At 41.3% G+C, this 26,814-nt stretch overlaps 1 protein-coding gene across 1 annotated transcript in view; it reads left to right on the forward strand.

Annotated features, from left to right (window-relative positions):
- Positions 1–10,879: 10,879 nt before the first annotated feature.
- Positions 10,880–26,814, forward strand: part of Sec16b (SEC16 homolog B, endoplasmic reticulum export factor) — a 44,462-nt gene continuing 28,527 nt past the window's right edge. Inside the window, exons 1-10 of the mRNA XM_090340375.1 lie at positions 10,880–10,990; positions 14,109–14,440; positions 16,265–16,377; positions 17,019–17,136; positions 17,908–17,986; positions 19,498–19,636; positions 20,656–20,807; positions 21,165–21,226; positions 22,520–22,655; positions 23,079–23,309. Coding sequence (XP_090196501.1) covers positions 14,166–14,440; positions 16,265–16,377; positions 17,019–17,136; positions 17,908–17,986; positions 19,498–19,636; positions 20,656–20,807; positions 21,165–21,226; positions 22,520–22,655; positions 23,079–23,309 — 1,305 coding nt within the window. The 5' untranslated portion in view covers positions 10,880–10,990; positions 14,109–14,165. The remainder of the gene's footprint in view (positions 10,991–14,108; positions 14,441–16,264; positions 16,378–17,018; positions 17,137–17,907; positions 17,987–19,497; positions 19,637–20,655; positions 20,808–21,164; positions 21,227–22,519; positions 22,656–23,078; positions 23,310–26,814) is intronic.

Consider the following 26,814-nt stretch of genomic DNA (forward strand, 5'->3'; position numbering starts at 1 on the left):
CTTTCTCCATATCTACTTTGGGGAGGGGTCTTTCGCTTATGCAATGATTTCACCAACCAAGCCTCAAATTGTGATATTGTGGAACAAATTGGAAGGGACCCACTTGTGATATGATATGGGTAATAGGAAAAGTTGCTTTTGGGAAAGAGGTCTGAAAGGTAGCAATTCCACACAAACTCTTAAATATCTAGGCTTTTATTTATTTTGTGGTTAGTGGTTAGAACAAGTTCTTTCACTATTGCTGACTTCTAGGGAGTAAATTACTATGGAAAATGAAATTGCTTAAAATAATGGTGGCCTACACGCTTAAGTATGAAAGAAATTTAACTGAGTGAAAAAAATAAGGCAGGCTGTGGTTTCAAACAGAATAGAAAATACTCATCATCGTTTATGACTATGTGGTACATACTAGTTAGCAGTGATTGAGCTGATAGGGATGAGTTTCAGGAAGCTGACACTGGAATCATGTAAGAATATCAAACATAGCTTGTACTATGGTACAGGACATAAACTCAGGGCCTCGTATTTGCTTGTCTGGTACTCTACCATTTGAGTCACTGCTCCAGCACAGCTTTTTGCTGGTTATTTTGGACATGGAGTCTCACGGGCTTTTTTACTTGGGCTGGCCTTGAACTGTAATCTTCTAGATCTCAGCCTTCTAAGTTACTAGTGTTATAGATGTGAGCTTCTGGGGCCTAGGTTCATAATATGTTTTAATAGATTAATAGATAAAGTAGAATTTAAAAAATAATTACTATGTATTTATATTTCCCCTACCAAATTTATATAGCCTGGCTCAAAAAATTACCAGCATGGACATTCACATGGACAGCTCTTGCTGCCTCCCTCTATGTCCAAAGGCAGGGATGTGCTTCCCAACCCATGACAAATCCCTTCTGTTGAACCACCCATCCCTCAGGGACCACTAATCCCATCGGTTCCTTTATTTCCCTGCATCTTCAGCCTCTCCTTTCTTTTTTTTTTTAAACATAAGACGATAGAAAAGTTTATTTGAAAAGAACCAGGGCCATGAGCATGTGGCGTTACATGCCCTGAGGAAGATAGCAGTTTTGCCTATGTCTCCCATCTTCCCTATCTTTATCGTCCTTATTACAGAGCCATTGGCTTCTAGTTAATAATAGAATTGGATGGCTTTCTATTTCCAGTAAGGTTATGACACCAAATATTTAGTGCCTAGTTCTTCGTCATTCTGGAATTTTGGGGGTTATTTTTATTATAGTTTTTGTTTGTTTGTTTGTTTTTTGTGGGTCATGGGGCTTGAACTCTGGGCCTGGATGTTGTCTCTGAGTTCTTCACTCAAGGCTACAACCCTACCACTGAGGCACAACCCCACTTCCTGTTTTCTAGTGATTAATTGCTCTCCTTTCTTTTGATTTCTAACTGGAATAAAAATGTTAGAATGTCTTCCCTTTCATTTCTAACCAACCAACAAATCAGCCGATGGAAACACACAGTCTTTCGTTATTTTCTCCCTTCCTGCCCTTTCACATACCGCAAGTTTGTGTATAACTTGATCTTTCATTGTGTCTGATCTCTTTCTTGACACTTTCTTGCCTGGCTGCCTTGATCCTATGCTTCTCACTATACTTTCTCAGTCTTCATGGACTTTTCTTTCTCTGCTTTTAACCATTTGTGCACATGCAAGTTCGTGCATGCATGTGTGTGTGTGTGTGTGTGTGTGCATGCTTGTGTGAATGGAACTTGAACACTTAGGCATTTTGTGCTCTAGCTAAGGTTTTTTGCTTATGGCTGATGCTCTACTTCTTGAGCCACTTGAGCCACACCTCCAGTTCTGGCTTTTTGATGGGCAATTAGAAAAGAGTGTTATGGATTTGTCTGCCCAGGATTAACTTGAGCTACCATCTAATTTACTCTTCAGATCCTAGCCATCTGAGTAACTAAGATGTAGCTGTGAGCCATGGACATCCAGCTTTTGTTTACCTTGGTATTTTCACTTTCGAGTCTGTGCTCCTCTTTGACAATCTCATTCATAGACTTGATTTCAATTATGACATGTGGAACAATAATTCCTAAATCAAACTTTCAGGAAGGAAGCAATGAATCACCAGATGAATACCACCCACTCCCAATGTGTGTCTGCTTCTGACTCATATTCACCCTCTCAGACACCTCCAGAGCATTGTCCTATAGGCAACTCAGCTGGAAGTAGACTAACCTGAACTTAACTCTTCATGAAACCTGCTTCACCCAATGCATTCCAATCCTGTTCAGAAACAACACCATTCATGGCCACTAGTATGGGACTATGTAAATTCAAGTCATTGGCACATCCTAGCTATTCTGCCTCCTTTTTGTATCTTGAATTTGACACCCATCCTGCTCACCCTTCTCCTCCTGTGCTTTAGTCTGGACTTCATTAACTAAGGAGGTTGATATCCATGGCTCTCAGATTCCCCCCTCAAAACTATTTTCTTACATTGTGACATGTGTGATTTCCTAAAATGGCAGTTTGATGATGTTATCCATCTGCTTTTAGAAGCCTCTCATAGTCTTCAGCAAAGATTCAAAGCAACCATGTTTCAGGCTCAGTTTGATTGGCCTTTTCTTTTCCTTATCACTGAATAGGCATTACCTTCTAACCTGACAACATGATGGCTCATTGGTACTTGCCTGCTAACCCTACTCTACCCTACTTTTTACTTGTTTGAGGACTGACTTGCTATCTGGACTCACCCCTTTCTCTAACATAGCCAGTTAAGTCCTAATTATTCAATAATGTTCAGCAAGTGCATTTTCCCCCAGGAAGCCCAGCTGTGTTTTCTGCACATGTAATAATCTATGTAACCTCTATCCTAATATTACAGACTTAAGTTTACTTTGTTTTTTTTTTCAGTTGATGGTGACAACCTGTGAAACAGATATGTTATTTAAAACATTCTGTGCTTCTAACACATGAAGGACATAATAATTGATGAACTATTATTAAATGCTTGAGTGATGTATGTCTGTCTGTATAACTGTGACAACTTCCTGGTGTCTCAGTCAATCCAGTGGTGAGCACTCTTCATTTCTGATACTTTGAGAATAAGTTCCAGATGCATGCTTCATGGACTTGTCTCTGGACATGTATTGACTACAGAATGAATCACTATGGCCAGAGAACTGGCAACTCGTACTATCCAGGTCTGGATTTTGTGTTCATTCTTACAGCAAAGAATAGGATTGGTCCCATACATGACACATAGCCAGAGAGGGATAGGGCAGTTCATCAAAGAAAAAATTGGTAATTTATTCCCAGAAGCTAGAAGAAATAGCAGATATTCATCATATAAATGTGAAAGCAACCTAGGTATTGGGAAAAGCTAGGTCTTCACTTCTGACTCTGGGGTTAGGCAAGGCAGCTAGGATAATTTGTTCAGTCTCAAGTCTCAGCACTGTTCTTTGTGTTCTAGGATTTAATCACTTAATGCAGAACCCATTGGTGATGGTGTGAATAGAGCAAGCCTTTTACTGTGAGCTTGTACCACATCCATGGAGACCACATTCTCTCTCATTCTCCTTCCCAACATTCCAGCACCATGAGTTCTTATCTTGCAGGTCTCAGTGGAGGCTACTTTTCTGCTGCAAGCCTTTTCTGACTAGGTATGACATGTTTGTGATACACTTCAGCTGCTTCTTACTGTCATCCTCTCCTGGCACTGGAATTGCCTATTATCTTGTCTGTGTCCCCACTGGGAATCAAACTCCAAGCAGTCAAGAAACAAATTCACTTTATTAGCTGAACTTAACACAAAATGCTACTTGACACATAGTTAGGCATTCAGTAGATGCCCAGTGATTGAAGTGCCCTGTGGTTTTTAAATAGGAGCCTGGGATGTTCTGAATTTCTTCTATATAGTTTGGGGCTTAGAATCTATTATATTTGCCAGGTTCCAGTGGTTCTTGCCTAGAATCCTAGCTACACAGGAGGCTAAGATCTGAGGATCGTGGCTCAAAGCTAGCCTGGGCAGGGAAATCCGTGAGACTCTAATCTCCAACAAACAATAAAAAGAAGTGGGGCTGAGGCTCAAGTAGTTTTGAAAGCTAAGGGATAGTGCCAGGGCCCCAAGTTCAAGCCCCAGCACCAGCACAAAAGAAAAATATGTTTATTATAGGAGCTCTGGAACATCATTTTATTACAATAAATAAATGAATTGTTTATTGGAAGTAAATAAAATGTTTATTGGAAGAATTTTTTATTCTCTCAGAGATCAAGTTCTACCTCAGTTGGAGTTAGTTAGTGACATTGTTTATTCAGTAAATAGTATCTGAGTCCCAATGCATGGTGTCATTTTATGAATGTCACAAGGCAAGTGAGAAGAACTTTAATGTAGAAGAGAATAGTTGCAGTATGCTTGTGCAGAAACTGTCCCACAGAAGCAATGTCAGGGACGGCAAGATTTAGTCATCAAACTGAGAATCCAGAGCATTTAATATGGGATGTTTCCAGTAAGTAGCAAATCTCCTTTTGGAGGACAGCAGACACATATGCTTAGGAAAGAAACATCTCTGTCATTGTATCATGCCTTTCCACGTCCTCTAGAAACTGAAGTTTGAACTTTGCTTTATGGCACCATAAATGGCTCCTACTGAAATTGCCCTGGTGTGCTAAATTCAGCATTAGCACAGAACTCCTGCTGAGCATTGCTCTAACTACAGGCACTTGTTCCAAACTGAGAGAACAAGGGACTCGGGTGCCACTAAAACACGTGTCTGCATTCGCACACTACACACACACTCACACATACACACAGAGGCTATTTCTGTACATGGAACAGTGGGCAGAGGATTAGAACACCAGAAAGTGCTGTGAAACTTTGTTGGCTGACAAATGGGATGAGGAGAAAAGACAAAAATGTATCTTTCAGTTCTTATTTTTATCATGAAATAGCTATCTATCTACCTACCTACCTGCCTATCATGAAGTTGAATGAATCTATTTATACAAGATAAGAACTTTGAAGGTTATAATCATTATATTCACATAGAATTGAAGGTTGTAATCCATTGTGTATACAATGTATTTTAAATAGCATTTTTTTGTGTCAAATATATTACATGATGATTACTAAACAGTACACTTTTTTATGGAACAAAAGTAATAGGCTGTTAGTCCTGTGATTGATTTTCCTCAATTTGATGACTACTACTGATGCACTGCGTGAATGTGGAGAAATCTCCTACACTTTCTGATCTTGACTTTATAGTTTCTAAAGTGGACAAACTATTGGCATCATTGAGTGATAAAACTAAGGCGCTAAGGACAAGAATCTCTGGAAAAAGCCAGACTATGATTGAGGGAATTATTACAGTGAGAGAATAGAACAGATATTAGAAACAAAAACTTCAGTTTACATTATAAACCCATAAGAAAATGCAGCTGTGGGTCTAGAGGCATGGTTCAAATGGTAGAGTGCCAGCTGTGAACAAGAAAGCCTAGTGAAAGCATCAATTCTGAGTTCAAACACCAGTTCCAGTGGGGGGAAACATGTAGTTAAGGTAAAAAATCAGTATGAACTCCTAAGATAAAAGTTCAGAAAGAATATAGACCCTACCTAGAAAAACAAAGATTGCAGCCAATGAAGTTTCATAGTATGTTTTCTTTTATTAGTGGTAGATAGAATGAGCCTATAAATCTGTAAGTAAACATGCTGGACGAATTTAACTGAAGTATAATAGATACTATGGAGAGCTTAAATAGTACAATATTTTAGAAAGACTAAGCCAAATCTTGTCAAAATAGGTGCCAAGAAATGGCTTCTTGCAAGGGGAGGTGTGGGTAAGGAGGGAGGGAGCAGATAATAAAGGGTGGGGGAGAATGCAATCAAGAATTCATTGTCCATACTGCAAAACTGAGGAATGGAAGAGGTGGGTCATGAGGGATGAGGTTGTCGAAGGTGTGACACAGATCAAGTTGCATTGTACTCATATACTACTTTGCTAAATGACTCCTCCCCGTACAACTACTTAAAAAATACTAATTAAAAATATAGACCCTGTACAGCCTAGAAAGTAGCTCTTCTGCTCTGCTCTTTTAAACAACTTGGAAAACAAATTTTTGACTGAACAGTTAACTATGCAGAAACTTTAATAAGATCTTCTTTTAGATGCATTATTAATAAATGCATTCACTTATTTATCTATTACATGCCACAAACAGTACTTCATCTCGTTTATTCTACTACAAACTTACAGAGCTATCTATAATTGTATGCACATTTAACAAAGAGTGATACTTCACTTGAGAGGTTTGAAGCCTCACAGCACATCAGCGGAGGCACTGGGACTCAAATCCAATTGTGACTGCAAAGCTCGAGCTCTTAGCTACTTACACTGTGTCATACTTACCAGCTTTATATGTAGTTTAGCTTGTCACGCCTTTAACAGAAAGCAAAGGATCTGGAAGAGCGAAAGGCACAGATTTGTTGGAAGCCCACTCCTGTATTTCACAGGAAGTAACTTTTTGTTTTCTCATATATTATTTTATTTCATCCACATCACAGTCCTTTGAAGTATTTTTTTCAGTTTTAAAGATGAAGAATCTGCGACTCATAGTGATTGGATAATTGTTTTCCCACAGGGGCATGGCTGGGAAATAACATAGTAAAAACTAAATCTAGGTTTCAATTCTTATTTTTTTTCTTTCAGAACCTTTGCTACTCCCCCAAAATGATTAAAAGAAGCAAATTTAGAAGGAAAAACAAACAAGATTGAGACTGTGTACCCTGAAGAGGAAAAGGTGGCTGAATGGTATGGTAGCTGTTCCCCTTTATCAGGAAACTGAACTGAGTGACCGAGTCAGGCTTGTGCTACTCACAGGAAGGGTAACTTAACTAAAATCCTGATTCATGTTGACAAGGATCTTAGGACCTACTTTGCTTGGGGAACAAACCTTATGTGTCTCAGGTATATTGAGCTTGGGCTACTGGGAACATTGTAGAGTCTTGGCCCTGGATTCTTAGGGACTCTGTAGAGCCTTACCTAATGCAGAATTTTACCCAGCAGTCAAGAGCTTGTGATGCTCTGGAGTATAAATGAAAGAGCCATCTGTGAGTGAAGGTCTTGGCTCGAGTCTGGCTGGCTTAGATGTACTTCACCTGCAGTGATGGATTCTTTCCAGAGGCGCGTTCCAGCTCACTGGCTCTATGTGACTGAAATGTCTGCACTTGTCCATAGTACGTCTCTCACTTTCCCGCTAAATAGCAGAAAATGACTTCTGGGGGGTACAGGATAAATATGTATGTGTGTATGAATATGTGTGTGAACATGTGTGTGCGCACATGCACACGTGCACATGTCTCATTGCCAAAATGAAATTTCTTTGATATGTCATGTTTGATCCTAAAAATTAATGCAAACTTGAATCTCACTCCAAAACATTTGTATCTGCTTTAAATTAAATTCAAATACTATTTACAATTGCTTATAAAAATGAATACATATCCCACGGCTTTGTCCCTGGGGCAACACATTCTCTGGTGTGAAAGTGTTGGGCTACATTTTCTAGAAGTGGCTAATTCTGATGTGCTCATCTAAACCCATTCATTTTCTTCTGTGTAATCATGTGACAGCTTCTCTGATCTTGAGGCTTTATGGGGACTCTGCCTTGAATGTCAAGGGGGAGCTGTGGATTTCACAGGTGTGGAACACATTCTGAGCACTTGCTGGTGTTTCCAGGGAGCTGATAATGATTAATAGCTATCTGGTATTCCTATGTACCAAGCATTTTATGTTTTTACTCTTAATTTTATGGTTGTAATAACTCTGTGAGGAAGGGGGCTCCATTATCATCCCACATTTATGGATTGGGAAAAGGAGATGGAGTGTTACATGCTCAAGTCCACACAACCAGCCGATGGGAGAGTTGATGTCCAGACAGTTTTATCCCAAGATCGCTGAGTTGTACTTCTCCTGGAAATTTGCATCCCATTGACTTGCAGCTGGCAGAACCCTCTGAAAATATTACAGGCCTTTATTTTGTTTAGCAGGTATATGAGTCACCTCTGCCCCTTGGAGTTAGAAGTCATAGCAGTACTCAAATAGTGCCCTGGGCATCCTGACTCAGGGATCCTGACAAAACAGGAGGGGTGGAGAGAGGAGACAAGCTACTGAGGCTGCCTTTGCTGGGGTCAGAAGGCTGTTCCCCCAAATCCTTCGAGTCTTAAGTCATTTGTAGTCTTGTTGACTAGACAGAGCCATGTTGCTTCCGAAGTTGCTGGAACTGCAGGTGTGGAAACTGTCCAGTTCTCCCTTTGGAGAAGTCTTAAAAATTATTATTCATATATATGGTTTCTTTTCACTGTCCTGTTGGAGTGCATCAAATGCTGGGTCTGGCAGATAGATCATGATCAATAACCCTGTGGAAGTTACAGTCAGTAATTTATAATAGAAAAGAAAACATGGAAAAGCAAAAAGATGAAAATAAAATTATTCAAAATTCTGTTACCCAAAAATAGACAATAATTGTTGTAAAAATGTTGATACAGAGCTATGAAACTGCTGTTTTTTTTTTACTGTATAGCCCATGTTAGTCTTGAACTCATGACCCTACTATTTTAGTTTGCCATGTGCTAGGATTTCAGGTGTGTGGAAGAATACATTACACCTGGCCTTTTTTCTGCATTTATTTATTTATTTATTTATTTATTTATTTATTTATTTATTTATTTATTTATTTATTGTCAGTTGTGGGGCTTTAACTCTGGGCCTGGGCACTGTCCCTGAGCTCTTCAGCTCAAGGCTACTGCCCTATCCCCTGGAGCCACAGCACCACTTCTGGTTTTCTAGTGGTTAATTGGAGATAAGAGTCTCACAGACTTCAGTGTCTGACCTGGTTTTGAAATACAGTCCTCAGATCTAGGCCTCCTGAGCAGCTGGGATTACAGACATGAGTCACCGCATCTGGCTTCTACCTTTTTTATGGTGTTGGTCCTGGGACTTGAATTCAGAGCCTTTGGTCAAGACTGTAACTTTTTTTCCTATGTTTTTTTTGCCAAAGTGGCTCTACCATTTGAACCATAGTGCTATTTCCAGCCTTCTTTAGTGCTTAATTGGAGACAATAATCTCATAGTTTTGTACCTTGATCCTCAGATCTGATCCTCAGATCTCAGCCTCCTGAGTAGCTAGAACTATAGATGTAAGCCTCTAGTGCCTAGCTTATTTTCTACATTTTTAATTCAGTGAAGGAATAGGGGTCAAGCCTGTAGAGATGTCTCATCTGCCAAGCTGTCCCTTGCAGATATAACTAGCCATTCACAGACTCTGGCAAGCCTGACCTAGAGCTAGGTGGTACTATGTTCTTCAGGACTAGTTGGCTGCCTGGAGATAAGCAGCACCATTAGAAGCAATGACACTTTTTGTAAGACAGATGTCAAACTAGAGTAGTATCTTAGTTCAGGCTGCTACAAAAGAATCCCATAGATTTGATAGCATAAGCAAGAGAAATTTATGTCCTCTAGTTCTTGAGCCTGAGAAACCCAAGATCAAGTTGCTGGAAGATCTGGTATCTGACAAGGGCCCATATCTTGGTTTGAGGATGTGCCTCATTTGATCATATCTTTACACAACAGAAAGCAGTAGGAGAGGAAGCAAGACCTCTCTTATTTCTTCATAAGAGCACTAATCCCCTTCATCAGGACACCACTCTCATGGCACCAAAGACTTCACCTCCTAACTCGGTCATACTGGGAGCTAGGATTCCAGCTTCGAAATCTTCTGAGAAATAAGCATCCAGTCTATAGCAAGTTTGAAGCAAGACCTTAGAGAGTCGTCTGGTTTGAAAAGGAGGATAGGGACTGGGAACAGAAAGTCACATAAACCAGCAAGTTTCCTGGATTCCAATGTAGTGGACAGTCAGGATGCAGAGCAGGTGTCAGGTGCGAGGATAGGAAACTGGGACTGAGATAGTGTGGAGACTGTAGCTGTTTGGACTGGAGGGATCTTGAGACAGCACTGCAGCCAGAACTTGGGGTGATAAGACTTATTCTAGCCCTCCTCTGGGCAGGCTATAGTATCAAGCTATGTAAATTTGGTTTAGAAACAAAGAATTGAACTGCCAACTCCAAAGACTTAGTAAGAAAGGTAGTAAAATACGGGGCTAGGGAGACAGGGAGGGGCTGGTAAACCCTGAATGCTTTCGAGTGGGGAGATCCCACCGCAATCAATTTCATTCTGTGACCCATATAACTGTTGTATGCCATATGTCTACGTAAAATAATTAAAGCTAATTAAAATTAATTTTGGTTGGTGAGTGTTTAAAGAGCTCCATAATAACTCTTGAGATGATTAGAGATGCTTTGGGATGTCACAAAAGGAGCATTTGGAAGAACTGGGCTAGATGTTTAAACTAGAAATGAGCACAAAGGCTGACAGAATCACAATTCTGTCAATGAAGGAATGTTGAATTAGGAACCAGAGTATAGGGTTGAACTCAGATTTCTGCTGTACCAGCCTCTGCCTCCCCAAACAAACAAAAACAGACAGACATTTGTTAATTTCTGTGATGAGAACATTATCATCATGTTACTAATCAGCTCTTATAAGCCCTGTGTAAGGCAGCTCTGTAGCTGCGGATAGAATTTAGCTTTATCATCGGGTAAACCACTTGAATTCTGTGGATCTTAGTTTTAGCATCCAAAAAGTCAAGTTGCTAAAATAATCTCAAAGAGCCTTTCTGAAGTTACCAACCCAGGAATGCAGCTGGTGTTATGGGGCAAATCAAAATGCCATGTTGTAAGCGGCAAGAGCTGTATTGTGATATATCAGAACATTCAATTGGTATTAAATCTGTGTCATAATCGACTGTGTTCTGATTCTTGTTGTCAGTGTGTGTCCTCCAGTATCTCTACCCAAGAGCGCTAAGAACATGCATGTAGGCCCTGGGGAGTCGTCAGCTTCACGGCCCAGCAGAGAGGATCCGAATGGTTCCCTACTGCCGAGATTTCTACACTGTGTCACTAGGTAGTAGAGGTCAGTTGAAAGATTGAGAGAAAATCTTACTGCTTAGAAGTTATCACCTATCTACTTTGAGACTCTCAACAGTGCTGATTTTCCTTCCACTAATAATTACACAGAAGACTTTTTTTGCTTTATGGGGTTTTGTCTTTTTGGTTAGTTTTGGGGTTTTAACTGTGGGCCTGTGAGTGGACCCTGAGCTTTTGTGCTCAGAGTCTAGTGCTCTACAACTTGAGCCATAGTCCCACTTCTGGAATTTTTATTTTTGTGGTAATTTATTGGGGATAAGTGTCTCCCAGACTTTCCTGCTCAGGCTGGCTTTAAATGGAGATCCTCAGGTCTCAGCCTCCTGAGTAGCTAGAATTACATGCAAGAGCCCCTGGTGCCATGCTGCTCTGTTTTGGAAAGGCAAAGGGCTGCATCTTTCTTATTTATATATGTCAAATCCTGGCACTTAGCAGGAATTCAGAATTTGTAGAAAGAATAAACCATTGGTCATTTTTAGAGAAAATTGAGTTTCAAAAAAAAAAGTATTCAACTGGAGACATGAGCTACTCTGTATTTTCCTTAGTTTTTCAAATGGAAGAAATTACTTCTTGTTATAATAGAAAACCTTTCAGTGTCTTCAGTTCAACCTTGAATTCTTAAACATGCCTGTCTTCCTGCTGGATAAAAGAATTGATTATATGATCCAACGGAGAGAAAGCATGAGTGAACAAAACATGTACTAGGCAACTCACCTATGTACTTCCTGCCTCAGCTGGCCCATCTCTTTTGAAGGGAAGAGATGACATATACTTACTTGTATCCATGTGCTACTTCACTGACATTTCATCCTTGTGCTGATCCTCCTAAGCTAAGGGCTGCTATTCCTATATTAGAGAAAAAGAAAGGGACTCAGGGAGGTGGGGTAACTGTGAGCCAATGTCAGAGCTACAAGTCCACACCCCAAAGGTGGAGCTCTTCTCTGCAGACCAGGCTGCCTCAGGCCTTTCTGGGCTTCCTCTACCTGCTGTCTCTCTTCTGTATTTGCTGTGGGGGTTTGCTGTGAGTGCAACTGGCTCAGCACATGTCCGTGCAAACAATGGCAGCAATCTCTCACAGGGTTCTCAGCAGATAGCTGGGTCAGGACTGTCCCAGTCTCCCGTAGTTGTCCTGAACTTTGTCCTAATGAATCAGCTCTGAGGAATGGGCAGTTGCAAAGGTAACTAACTGGCTGCAGATTTGAGGGCCAGCTAAGTCCTGGTAGATGTGGCACCTGGACTTTGACAATCTCCAAGAGGAGAGGAGGCAGTCCAGAGTATGTCCCTGGAGCAGCACGGAAGGAAGGTGGAAAGCCGGCAGAACAGGTGTGTGGGAATGTGATTGCCCTTCTTTTGTTTCTTTTGAGTTGTGCTTGCTGGGCTGTGAGATCAGAAAAGGCCTTGGGGACCAGGGCACAGTTATGTGATTTGTCATCACAGAGAGAATTCTTTCATTTTGAGAACTTAGGTGTTTTCACACCTGAGGTCTAACCTTCAAAGAGGTGGGTGGGTGGGGGGACTCGACCGCAAAATAGTGTGATTTCAGTGAAGACTTGGCTATTGGTTGGGCCTTTGCAGTTGGGGATGGGTTGTCTGGGGACAGTGTCTGGAGACACTTTCTCCTCATACCTCTCGCTTGTGTAGACACAGCTGTTCAGAAATAGTTGCGTTTCACAGGCTGTTGGGAAAGGTGAAGGATCTCTTAGGAGACTTGAGCCATTGGCTCTGTTTCTGGGATCTGCTGGCCAGGCTTCCATTGTGCTTGTCTTTTTCAAGGAAATAAGCTGGCATAGAGAGGAGGGCACACATTTCCTTGAGTTGTGACAGAAGGCCTGACTGCCTGCTCTGCTCTGGTGCAGCCTGCTGTCTCATAGCTCTTGCCTCACAGGGTTGAACCCTGGTTCTGTGACACAGGTCCAGAGTGACTTCTTGGTTTTGACCTTTTGACTTTTTGTTCTGATATAAAATTTGAGAGGAGGCTGGGATTTAAGGAGTTGAAACAAGTTAACAGATTTGGTCAGAATCTTGTAGTCCAAAACCATTCCAGAGGAAGAAAAAACATAGGGACTGACCTCGTCTATGTGTGCTGGTGACCCGGGGGCCCTGAGCAGAAGGAAGGTCTGTGCTGTGGGATTTCTCTCTACAGTGTCTTTTGTCCTATCCTCAGAGGAACTGGGAAGAAAGTAATGGTTCTTGGAGTCACTTCTCAAACTCAGGGAACCAATGAAAAGCCAATCTAATGCCAAGATGACTTCTAGGCTTAAAATATCTAACAAGGAATAATTCTGAGTCCTGAACCTCTATTGTCTTATGTGAGCATCCCCAAAGGTGGCTCTGTTAAACTCTCCTGGGAGGTTGGCAGGAGTGGTCAGGATAGAGGGAGTCACTGCCCTAGGAGGTTTAGATAATGGTGTGGGGAAGGTAATTCTTAAAGAGGGTACTTTAAGCTTTTCATAAGAAATGACTTTATCCACTCACTCTACCCCAATGTTCAGTGCTGATTAATACTTCCTAGTATGTACTGAACAGTCATCATATTCCAGGTACTTTCCATAGACTTTCACTCTAACTTTGCAAACTGAGGCTTAAGGGAATTAATCAGCTTGTAAGTGGCTCAGTTATTTGAACCCTGATCTAACTCTATTGGTACCTCAGCATATCTTTAGCGAGTGTTGTGTAAATATTTGCTGGTGGATAAATGAAGAAGCATTAATTGGGATTCTTGATAGTATTTTGTAGCTGCATTTATTACTGTTATCTGCCTCCTTTTGCCTCCCACATCTGTTGTTCCATATGTATTTTCTTAATTTTTAAAGCAGCATCAATGTACTTGTCTAGTTTGTTAATTCACATAGCAGCTTGAGGGTTCCTCTCCTTCTCCCCACCACGAATTTCTCTCTCTCTCTCCTCCCGCCTTCTCTCTCTCTCTCTCTCTCTCTCTCTCTCTCTCTCTCTCTCTCTCTCTCTCTCTCTCTCTCTCTCTGTCCTTCTGGTTTGTTTTATATTATGATTGCTTTTTTCAAAAAACCTAATCAATCATCAGGTTGGAATTGTAGGCTTTTATAACATGATGATAATTTTCTTTCTTTTTGTTTTTGTTCTGTGTGCAGAAAAAGAAAATAACTACCCAACAGTCTCAAAGCTAGGAGATATTCAGAGGGTCAAGGATGGAACCATGGGTTCCCCAATGGCCGATTTGGCTGCGGGGAAGGCCCATGGCATCATCAAGAGACCCAGACAGAGGACTTTGGAGGCCTCCTCCTAATCCTCAGCACAGTGGAGAGAGGTTCAATCAATGGCAAGACATCCAAGAGAATCCACAGCCCTGGCAGGAACCCAGGGCTGACCACCAGCAGTCACATTATCCATCCAGGCGTGGGGAGTGGCCTCAGCCTATGTCTGCCGGGGACTACTATGAAGGGGGGTATCACATGTACTCAAGGTACGGTTTTAGGACTTGAAATGAACCCAATGTGCCCGCATGTTTATGATCAGATAGTACTTTCCTTCTTCCTTCTTCCTCATCCTCCTGCCTTTTATTTTTTTGTTTTGGAAGCAAAAGTGTTTTGAGCTCAGGGTCTCACCCTTGCTGGGGAGATGTTTTACTATTAGAACCAACTCTCAAACCTCTTTTATGTTGGTTATTGTGCGTGTGTGTGTGTGTGTGTGTGTGTGTGTGTGTGTGTGTGTATTTCCTTCTTTCTCTACTCTACTACATTGAGTAATTTCAAACCTTAACTGCTTTGCTTTTTGGTGGCAGAAGGTAGTATTTCTCTTCTTTTTATCACAAGCAGACCTTTAAGCAATCATACCAATGTAATAGGGGCAAGGGAGTTGGTGAAGAGTAAAAGACTGAAATTTGTAAGAGTTGGTTGATGGGATGCTCTTGCTGTGGGGTACCCAAAGGCAACATCTGTAGATAATGGAACTGTTTTACTTAGGACCTTGTAGGAAGTTTCTCATCATCTTTAGGTCATTCTGATCTGTGTCTATCATGATATTCCAAGTATCAAGAAGAATCCTAGAATCTAGAATCATGCCTAGAGTGACACTGGAAAAGAAAAACCTGTATTAGGACTGGGTATGGTGGCTCAAAAAGAAAAACCTGTATTAGGACTGGGTATGGTGGCTCGTGCCTATAATCCCAACTATTCAGATGACAGAGATAGATAGGACAGCAGTTTGGGGCCAGCCTGGCCAAAATAGTCAGGATCCACCACAACAAATAAGCTGACCCAAAGTGGTCATATTTGTGATTCTGGTTACCTAGGAGACATAGATAGGAGGATCAAAGTTCTAATCTAGGCTGCTCAAACTGAGACCCAATCTAAAACTTAACCTGCAAAGCAAAAAGGGCTCAAGTGATAGTGTCTGCTTGCCAAGCTGAAGATCCTGAGTTGCAATCTCAGTACAGCCCAAATCTTTGTTTAATATATTACAACTTTAATAGGAAAATATGGACTAATAGGTTTACCACTTAGAACATTAAAAGGCCACAGCCGGGTGGTTTTAGGTTGGAGAATCTGGAATTGTTGCTGTAGTAATGGATGTCACCAACTAAATCTTCCATTGAGTATGCCTTCATCCCCTACTTTACCTTTTCCATTTAGGATAATATATATCTGCCTATAGATTTGGGTTGATATTATGACAATCACTATAAAGAATTTTGCCTCCATGAAGTAGCAAAGAATTATTAATTGGTTTAAAATTCCAACTGCATATTTCTTTCCCAGTCTGGAGTGTTGAATTCTGAAAGAAGGGTATATTAAGGACAGAGGCAATAACACTAATCAGACTTAAGACAATCTGATGATTTTTTCATTACATTTCTATCTAAAATATGCATGGGAATCATTGAGGTTTTGCACAGTCTCCTCAGGAAGGGTGTTCTCAACATATTGAGCAGATTTGAGTCTATCTATCTATCTATCTATCTATCTATCTATCTATCTATCTGCATTTGGGGAGTAAGAGTCTTACTGTAAAAATAAAAGATGGGTTGTGAATAAATAACCTAAAATAATTTTAAATAAGAGAAGAGAGCTTTTATTATTTTTCTATTAAAAATCCAAACCTTGTTATGCAATAAGGGCATCCCTTGCTCAAATTCTGGATTTTCCATTTATGTGCTCTAGAATGAAGTGTGATTTTTCTGGCTAGTTCTAGATGGGGTGGCCATACTGTATTCAGAACTTGTTTAGTTTGCCCACTCCTTGGATTCTGGCTACTGTTCTTGTAACTGACCTTCTGTGTGCTACCTTAGGCCAGGTTATGAGGATATCTATCAAAGATACCACAGCTCAACACTGCGGGAAGATTATGCCTATGGAAGCTATTACTACCAGGGACAACTGCAGCGGCTGCAGGAGGAGAGAGGTATGGAGGGAAGCTTTTGGGCCTGACCAGCAGGGCTCAGACCACTGGGGCCATATTCAGAGCCTTTGTCTTGGTGGATGAGAGCCCCAGCGGAATTTGCTTCTTTGTGTCTTGTGAGGAGGGAGTGTCCCTGGCTTGTGATGATGATACTGCTAGGACTGATTGCTGGTACTGTGGAGAGTTTGCCCATCACTCTACTCCTCTTTAGGGCCAAGTTACCATTACTATTCAAGTGGCAGTGATGTTGGTTCTGTGGACCTCTGGGGTTGCTGGGCTGTGATATGAGTCAGTCTTCACTTCACCCTGGGGTGAGGCAGACACACACCAATAGGAATTTTGACCCCATGCTCAGGGATAGACCATGCTAATGACAGCCTATGATCAACTAACAAAGAGAAATCTGTATCATTGCCCCGCTCCCACCACTGTGAAACTATGTGAAGTCATGCAATTTCATACAGGCAGCTTGTAAACCTTCATTGCTGGATCTCATTCATTTATTAGACTTGATTGGGCAAAACAGATTTTTATACCTGCAGTGTTCTAGTCTCTCAGCATCACCGCTCACTAGAGTCTTTCCTGAAAGAAGTTTCAGAAACAGCAAGTGACCTGTCTTTATTTTGTTTTCTCTGAGGGTGCAGTGCCAAGGCAGGGGAGTCCTTATGTCTGGCATGAAGATTATGGAAATCAAAAGCACCTCAGTGAACATGGTGAAAACCGGACTAGCCCATTTGGAACAAATAATGAGACTAAGTTCCAGTAAGTGTGAAAGGACAGGCCACTTGAGCAAGATTCTTTCAGGCTATATTAGGCCAACATGAGGGCATCTAGTGGTGATCCTTTACTTTCAATACCTGTTGCTTTTGCTCATTGGCTGGTGCTCTACCACCTGAGCCTTGGCCCCCTACCCTTCCAGTAGCTTTTGTTCCAGACAGGGACATGGGAGCAGCCTGGGATGGCCCAGGCCAAATGTTACCTTTACCCTGGGAGGAGAGATTTCTTTTCACTTGAAAAGTTGACCTCTGGCCTGGATAGTTTGTGCCCACTGAGGTTACCTGAGGTCCTTTCCTAAGGCAGGCTTTAATCCTATGTTGGGCTCTGGAACAATATGGCCTTAGCAAAAGTTCTTATAGTTCAGTGCTGGAGTGCTTTTTCCCTGCTCACTCCTGGGCCCTAAGAATGGGATATTCCCCAGGCATAAGGCAGAATAAGGAACAAGGCCTTTGCCTGAGCCTCTGTCCTAAGACCAATTGCCTTGGAACCACCAGCCCAAGTCCAGGATGGCAGGCTGCAGAGACCAACCCCACTCTTCAGGGTCTCATACCACTTCCAGTAACAGTGTTTGAAACTTCAGGGGTCCTGTTTTTCTGGGATTGATACACTGAGATGAGGAAGGGAGGAGAATGCTTTTCCTTGCGGAATCTGGGCTGGCCTATATAGTTAAGAGTCAGCACAGCCTCTAGCAGGGACCACTTCTGCCTGGCTGGTTTGCTTAGGACCCGTCTCACTGCTGCTGTCATTTTGCTGCAGATCTCTCAGCCAGAACCCTTATAAGGACAGCCCCACTTCCAGCTCTGGACAGGAGCAGCCTGGGGACCTGAGGAATAAGGTAACCTAAAGTGACAGGGGGATGGTGGCCTGTGGCCAGACATCAAATCTACCTTGTCATCAGTGGCAGACCTAGGGAAGAGGAAATCTCCAAGTAGCCAGCGAGCTATCTGCAGGATCCTATTCCTCCATTGGAGTGAAGCTTCCACTGGGGCCTCCTTTTCTGCCTTCCTGCTTCAGTCTTCCAGGTCTGAGGCTCTGATCTGGTCCATATCTACTTCTGTGAAATTGGCAGGATCGCTGTCACTCCCTGAGAAGAGGCTGCCACTGAGTATTAGGGGTTGGGAACCCAAGGTACTAGCAATTTGGTTCATTTAGAAAATGGGAAGCTGCTAGAATATTTTAATTTGGCTTTGAAAAGTGGGACTTGCTATCTTTCCTGACTAATCTCTTCTTGAAAATCTGAGTGTGTATACCACCTGGACTATAGAGCAAACCTCCCCTCCATCTCCCTTTTATTTTAAAAATAAACTGTGAGTTTTGGAACAATTTGAGCTTCATGGGAAAGTTACAATGATATTATTAGAGATGAGTTCCTCATTTTTTTCCACAAGCTTGGGTTAATTTTTCTCTCCCTGATTAGCTTTGTATGACTTTTGTGGATCTGTATATTTAAGAGCTTAACAGACAGGACACATATTATCATGCTAAATCTAATAACTCCCCCTCCCCCGAAAAGCAGCCACCCTCAGGTATACAAAGAAATGTACAAAGAAAGAGCTTTCATAAAATTTAATTCAATTTTTATTAAGTAGTTGTATAAAGGAGTTTCAATTCTAGATGTCAGATTATGTGTATAATGCATTTTGATCAGTGCCAGGCCTTCCATTGTCCTCTTGTCTTTTACCATCCCATCCCTAACCACAAAGAACTTTTGAATCTGTCATTTTACTCATATTCTCCCAGAATGTGAGCTCCATGAATGCCTTGGATACTTGGATCACCAGGGAAGGTACAATATCTATATTATCCAAGGGGGCATTGAGCCTGGGGAAGCCCAAGTCATTTGTCCAGGGGCACAGGTATAAGAATTTAAAGCTGAGATTTAAGTTCAAGGGCTTTTGTCCTTAGGCCCGCACTAGGCTGCACTGGGCTGTAATGGGTCCTTTAGCAAACGCCTGCTCACTGAATGATTTGGTCTCTTTTCAATTCATCCTCATTCAGCATTGTGCACAGAAGCTAAACTGACATGCCAAATGGAGAGTTCCTTGTACAACTACTTAATGACAATTTTAAAAAAATAGCTGAGCACTTGTGGTTGATGCCTGTTATCCTAACTAGAAGTAGAACTGTGGCTCAAGTTGTGGAGTGCTGGCCTTGAGCAAAAAAGCTCAAGGACAATGCCCAGGCCCAGAGTTCAAGTCCCAGGATTGGGGGAAAATAATAATTTGAAAATTTATCTTCATTAACTATATTGATTGGAAAGTTTGAACTTAGTTTCTTTGAAGGAATACTTGTGAAGACCAGTTCCCAGAAACTTTTTCTCATGTCTTTTCACTTTTTAACTTTCAGCTATCTGAAGAGTCCAACCTTCTCCAGCAGCATGAGTCTGGCCTCAGCTCCAGCACCTATGAGCTCAGCCAGTACATGGCAGATGTCCCTGAGCAGAGTGACCCCAGGGCTTCATCAGTTTGGCATCCAATCCAGGATGGTGGGTATTAAAGTGACCATGGGAGTTGAGTCTGATGAGGAAAGGCTGTGACAAGTCGCTTGGCATGTCACCTTTACCTTGCTTTTCCAGGTATGGGCCATTGTCTGGCTTTGTTGGCTCATTCCGGTCTCCTAGGTGGAGAAGCTGACCTTGGCTTCATTTCTTTTAAAACCTTTTCTCTTGTAAAGGCTATTGCCTCATAGCTGGCTCTTTTAATGGAATTCTGTCCCTAGCATCATCAAGCTGGGCAAGGAAGCCCCAAAGGTGTTATTAAGCAACAAGTGGAGAAAGCAGAGATCAAAGAGAAGAGAGAATGGCATAAAACAGAAGCTGGGTACAGAGCATCATTCCATTGCAGTAGGAATCTTGACAGGGGTGCCCAAGCTCTATGAGCAGCCTCCTTGGCCTCTTGCCATCATCGAGCATCTGGGACCAGTGCTTTGCCACTTGCATGAAATTATAAAATCTTTGCCTTGACTTATTCTCCGAGGCTTAAATCTGACTGCAGCATGAAGCATGGAGCATAGGCTTCTAGTTATGTAGACCACCTAGAATCTTATCTTGGTCCCTTGTGGGATTTGGACAGAAATATGTCTATGACATATTTTTGGTGGGGGGAAGGTGGGCAGTACTGGGTTTTGAACTCAAGGCCTTAACACTTGCTAGGAAAGCTGCTCCGTATTACTAAGCTATGCCATACCATGCCACTAGCATATTTCTAATGTAAAGAAAACGAGTGGAGGTGGGCTCTTGTGGCTTATGCCTATAATCTTAGCTACTTAGGAGGGTGAGATCTGAGGATGGCAGAAAAGTCCCAGTGAGACTCTCATCTCCAATTTACTACTCAAAAACCAGAAGTGGACCTATGGCTCAAAATGATAGCGTGCTAGCATTGAGCAAAAGAGCTCAGGGGTGGTGCCCATACCCTGAGTTTAAGCCCCCCGATGGACCAAAAAGAAAAAACAAAAGAAGAGGACTGAAAGCAGTACTGACAATGTCTATCTGTATCTGTTGGTTAGGGAACATCTCAGCAGCTGAGCCCAAGGCACTCTTGAAGTTCTATGTCCCTCATGTGGCTGTGAGTTTTGGGCCTGGAGGCCAACTGGTATGTGTGTCTCCTAACAATCCCCTGGATGGGCAAACAGCCATCGTGGAACTGCATAGCATGGAGGTAATAAAGATTTGGTCCCCCTGGGATGCTGAACACTGCTTACTCTATTACTCTGCACAAGCTTTGCCTGCTTCATTTGGCTTGAACTCAGGCATCTCTAAGATAGGTTAGTTTGGTGGGGAATTGGCCATACAACCACTCTGGATGTGGTATAGGAATGGGTTTGTCTCTGAAAGAAATGTTTCTAGACAATGTTTCTAGGCATTTCTATGAGATACTAACTCACTTTCATTCTCACATTTTCTCCAAAAGGCATGCCATGCCCTAAGATAATAACCGTGGCATCTAACACTGCACATGATTGACAGAGGCAGTGGGTGATGTAGTCTTGAGGATCTGATTTGATATTCTTTCCAGGTTATTCTTAATGATTCTGAGGACCAGGAGGAGATGAGAAGTTTCTCAGGACCCCTGATCAGGTAGAGTACAGTAAGGGATCTGAGTAAAGACTTATCAAATCTGGGAAATCTTCTCATCCAGCTCTTGGTATCTTAAGTGGATTATAAATTCTCAGTGCTGCTAGAGGAAGCAGATGTAGCCTGAGCCACTTTGGTCAGTCATCTGATAGTTGAAGAAAGGCTAGGTTAAACATTTGGAAATCTGAAAATCAACTGCATTTCCATGATAGGAAATGCAGTTCCATGTTCCATGTGCTTCGTAAGTAATAGTAGAAAATTGGAACATGCCCTTGGAAATAATCAAAAATACATAATAATGGAAATGGGAAGTTTTTTCATTTATTTTTTATTGTAATTAACAGAAGGGTTACATTATACTCACCAGATGGAAGGAACTTTTTTTTTTTTTTTTTTTTTTTTTTTTAAATGAGAACTTCAGTTGTCTACTGGACCACGAACAAGTCTGCCCTCTGCAGGACTTAACTGGAACTGCTTTCACGTTTTCAGTTAATGTTTCTGATTACTACTTAGGGCAGAACTTTTGGTTATAGAGATTCCTGGCTCATGTTGGAGGCCTAGGCATACTGCAAACTAGTGGTACTATGGTGGACAGATCTGTCAGCCTTAGTTTTGTCCCTGAGAATTGCCCTCTCTGCCTACTGCAGGTGGTGACTATAACACTCTAGTGAGATTATACATGTGAAAACTTATTACATTATAAATGCACTTATTTTAAACATTATCCTCCAAGAAAATGCACATACTGTATTGATGGCTTCTTCAAATTTAGATGAAGGTTAACTTTATGTCTTACATACAAATATGTAGTCACAGGCAGAGAGCAGAGTATTTTGGCCTAATTTGGCTTTGATTTTGAAGAATTTTCATCAAATAATAATGCCCAATATATGCCATGAAATTTTCTTATTCTTTTTTTTAAATAGGAAAGTACGTTCTTTTAATATCTCTGTTTAGGAAAAAAATAAAGCTGAGACTCAGGGGAGGTAAGAAATTTGTCTAAAGTGAGAAATGGCAGACTAGAGTTAGTGCAGGTTTATCTGACCATTCTTACTTTCTATTCTGTGCCTTCACTTCCGGTCTGTGGGCCTCAGCTTCCTCACCTGTGAAATGGAGAATCTCTAAAGTCCCTTCCTGTTCCACAGCAAATAACTACCCTTTGGCTTCAGACTTACCCAGTCCTGAATTGTCAAGCTTCTATCTCAATCCCAGCCTGGCCTGTTGAGGGAAACCTGGGCCCAGGAGCAGGGGAAGTGTCTGCCTGCTCATCTTATGCTTCCTGAAATCTCTCCCTAGGGAAGATGTACACAAGGTGGATATCATGACTTTTTGCCAGCACAAAGCAGCTCAGAGCCACAAATCTGAGATTCCACAGAGCAGAGACTCAGCTCTACTGTGGCAACTGCTGGTTCTCCTTTGTCGCCAGAATGGGGTGAGTGACTACTGGTTCAATGGGAGACGGGAGTGAAGTTTAAGTCTTCATGGATAGACGTGAATTGATTTACGGCACAATCATGGATAGAAATATTAAACATGCACTTTGCCCCTGGGAAAAACATTGCTCAAATGTCAATACTGATTTGCTAATACAAACCTTCCCTCAGATGGTCTTGTCTCTGACAGAGACTGTTCAACAGTCTGATTGTTGCAAGTCTGATTATTACACCAACCAGATAAGTAATCACAACAGGGAAGCCGACATTGCAATATTATATCCAGGAAACAGGCACATGAGTTGACAGGACCAGCATCCTTATAAAGAAGGGGGACACCCGGGTGCTTTCCTCCCAGCTTGGGCTGCCTGGATGAGGACAATGGGATTCTTCCTCTAAATGACGCTGTTGTTGTCTTGCAGTCCATGGTGGGATCTGATATCGCTGAGCTGCTGATGCAAGACTGCAAAAAGCTGGAGAAATACAAGAGGCAGGCCCCAGTGGCCAATCTCATTAACCTGACCGACGAGGACTGGCCAGTGAGGAGCTCTGGAAACCGCAACCTCCTCACCGGGGAGATCCCTCCCACGGTGGAGACGCCTGCTCAGGTTGTGGAGAAGTTCACGACACTGCTCTTCTATGGAAGGAAGAAGGCAAGTAGCCCTTCTTGCTGGCTTGCTTTAGATCATGTCAACAGTATATATTTTAGAACATGTGAGAAGTTCAGAAAGGTAAAATGCAGAGATTGAAAGCACCATTGTGGTTTTGCCATTAACACTTACAATGTCAGTGTTTCCCTACTGTTGAAAGATTGTACCTGTTAACATTAGAGGTATTTACTTCTAGAATTTTCCTGTAGGTGTATTAAAAATCAGTTTAGATGACATATATTAGCTGGGCATGGTGGCATATGCCTATAATCCCAGCACTTGGGATCCTGAGCTAGGAGGATCACAAGTTCAAGGCCAGCCTGGGCTAAATCATAAGATCCTGCCTCAAAATGAACAAATAATCCCTTTGCCAACAAATATAAGCAAACATTTCTTTTTTTTCATTTAAGGCTATTTGATGAGATTCTTAATGGCATTAAACATGTTCCAGTAGCACAATTTTATTTCTTGTTTGTTTTTTCAGTACTAGAAATTGAACTCAGGGTTCTGTGCATGCTAGGCTAGTGTTATATTAAAAATGATACACCACACCTTGCTTCATAAGTCACTAGCTGATATATTTTTATTTCAAAAGGAGACATCCCTGAAAGTGGAATTACTGTGTTAAAAGTATAATCCTAAAAGGTTCTTTATATATTTACCAGAAATAAGAACAGAAAGGTTGGTTATAGATAATCTTATTGTCACTGTATCTCAGGTGTTCTGCAACCAACACTGACTGCTGTAATTTAGAAAGAGAAGGATGTCTTGTTTAATTTTGAAGTTGCGCTCATGTTTTATAAAAGTCATAAAGCAAATTTAAATATTTGAGTATAATGAAAATCAATGCAAATCAGTTTACTTTATACAGGATTATGTAAGATTATCTATAGAGCCTTGTTACTCAATTCAGAAAGGAGTTTATCAAAAAGAAGTTTATTAAAAAGAAGTTGCAGGGGCCGGGAGTTTGGCCTAGTGGTAGAGTGCTTGCCTAGCATGCACGAAGACCCGGGTTCAATTCCTTGGTACCACATACATAGAAAAAAAAAGCCGGAAGTGGTGCTGAGGCTCAAGTGGTAGAGCTGTAGCCTTGAGAAAGTCCAAGGACAGTGCTCAGGTCCTGAGCTCAAGCCCAGGACTGGCAAAAAAAAAAAGAAGTTGCAGAAAACACGTAAATGAAGGAGCATGGTTGTTTCTCAGTCAAACTTTATGGACATAAAGTTCTAACTTACATATAATTTTTAACTTGCATATAATTTTCAGGTGTAATGAAATAGTTTTCTTTTGATTATCTTCTAGTCCTTTGAAAGGAAAAGGAAGTATATTCTTATGGGTTGTGCTACATTAGGCCTTCACTTGTATGTTGCTGTCCTGTTTATGAATCATGCCCTTAATGGCTCAAAAATGTGTTATAACTCTATTATACTTTCCTTCTCATCACTATTATCTGGTACTGGGGTTTGAACTAAAGTTCTTATGCTTGCTAGGCAGGAATTTGACCACTTGAGCCATGTCACAGGCCCTGCTTTCAACTTGACTGCATAGTTTTCTATGGATAAGATATAAATAACTTAACCAAACCAACATTGATTGACACTTAGATTATTTCCAACTTTCTGCTATGACAAACAATGCTAAAAACGAATAGCTCTTTGTGTTGGAAAGCTTTTGCATATCTGTGGCAAAAATGCTTGAGGATGGAAAAATAATTTAAAAAGGAGGATTTATTTTGGTTTTGCCTCTAGAAGTCTCAGTCTATGGGTGTTTGGATCTACTTTTTCTGGTGCTGTGATGAGGTAGGGAATTTATCGATGAAAAGAAATGTTTACTTCCTGACAGCTGGGAAGCAGGGGTGGGGAGAAAAAGTTCTAGGGACCACACACATGCACACACACGCAGACATGCACACACGAATGCATGCACGCACGTATGCACATACTCACTCCTTTCCAAGGCATTGATGGAGTTATTTTCATCATGATCCAATCCCCTCTCATTGGCTAGCAATGTAGCTGGGCCTTCTGGGGGGATGCTTTATATCAAATCCACACCATCATTGTCGTGCATCCCTCCCCTGTACCCTTTCCCTCACTTTTTAAAATTTATTAGGACATTATTAGGCATTGAATTCTTTTTTATTGGGATTAATAGAAGGGTTACATTATATTCACCAGATAAAAGGTGCATAATTTCACATTGATACTCTTTCTCATGACATGGTCCCCATTTCCCTCTCCCCTCCCCCCGCTTATCTTGATTTTCCCCCTTACCTATCCAATTTCAAATAACCAATTAAGCACATATAAAACATATCAGATAACAAGTTGAAAAATTGTAACAATATGAGATAACCAAGGAATGGCAAAAGAGATGAGCGATAACATACTACATTAAGGACAACAGTCACTCATTATATGGCTTTTGTTTCTTTATCCTGGAGGTCCTTACATTTAGTGTCATACTATTTGGCCTAATGTCTCTAGATTTTGTTCTATTGTAAATCTCTGGTAGGAGAGACCAAGGTTTCTACTGATTATGACAAATGAGGGAGACTATTCCTTTGAGTCTGGCTTACTTCAGTTAATATGGCTTACTTCAGTTAATATGATTTTTTTTAAGTCTTTCCATTTCCTTGCAAATGGGGTGATGTCGTTCTTTCTGACAGCAGCATAGAATTCCATTGTGTATAAATACCACATCTTGTTGCTCCACTCACCAACTGAGGGGCATCTGGGTTGGTTCCATATCTTTGCTATGGTAAATAGTGCTGCAATGAACATCATTGTGCTAGTGGATTTATTATGCCCTTGTTTCTGGACGGTTGGGTAAATGTTAGGCATTTAATTCTTGACTTCATTTTCCCCCTTTTCACCTGGTCATTCAACTACCCCTTTGCCTTGATCCCATCCCACTCCTTTCAAGTACCTGCTTCTAGGTGTTTATTTTGTTGAACTTTGACTGCCTATGCTACTTGAGATTTTCCTTGAATCTACCATATTTTAGTTAATTCATTTGTATACAATTGCATATCACCCAACGTATTGATTTACAAGTGTCTGAGCTAAATCTAACTTCCACATAAAAGGAAAACCATGCATCTATTGTCTCTCTGGGCCTGTCTTTACTTCACTTGGCATAATTATTTTCAAGTCTTTCCATTTCTTTACAAATGGTGCAATACCATTCTTTTATATGGTTGAGTAAAATTCCATGGTGTATATATATACCACATTTTCTTGATCCATTTGCCCATTGAGGGGGAATATTTATTTATTTATTTATTTATTTATTTATTTATTTATTTATTTATTTGTGGGTCATGGAGCTTGAACTCAGCCTGGGCACTGTCCCTGAGCTCTTCAGCTCAAGGCTACCACCCTACCCCTGTGCTGGGACTTTGTCCCTGAGCTCTTCAACTCAAGGCTACCATCCTATCCTTGAGCCAAAGCCCACTTCCTGTTTTCTAGAGGTTAATTAGAGATAAGAGTCTCTGGTTCTTTTGTGCCCG

Source organism: Megascapheus bottae, chromosome 10, assembly GCF_031878675.1.
Source record: "Megascapheus bottae isolate mThoBot1 chromosome 10, mThoBot2.hap1, whole genome shotgun sequence".
In the NCBI taxonomy this organism is placed as follows: Eukaryota; Metazoa; Chordata; class Mammalia; order Rodentia; family Geomyidae; genus Megascapheus; species Megascapheus bottae.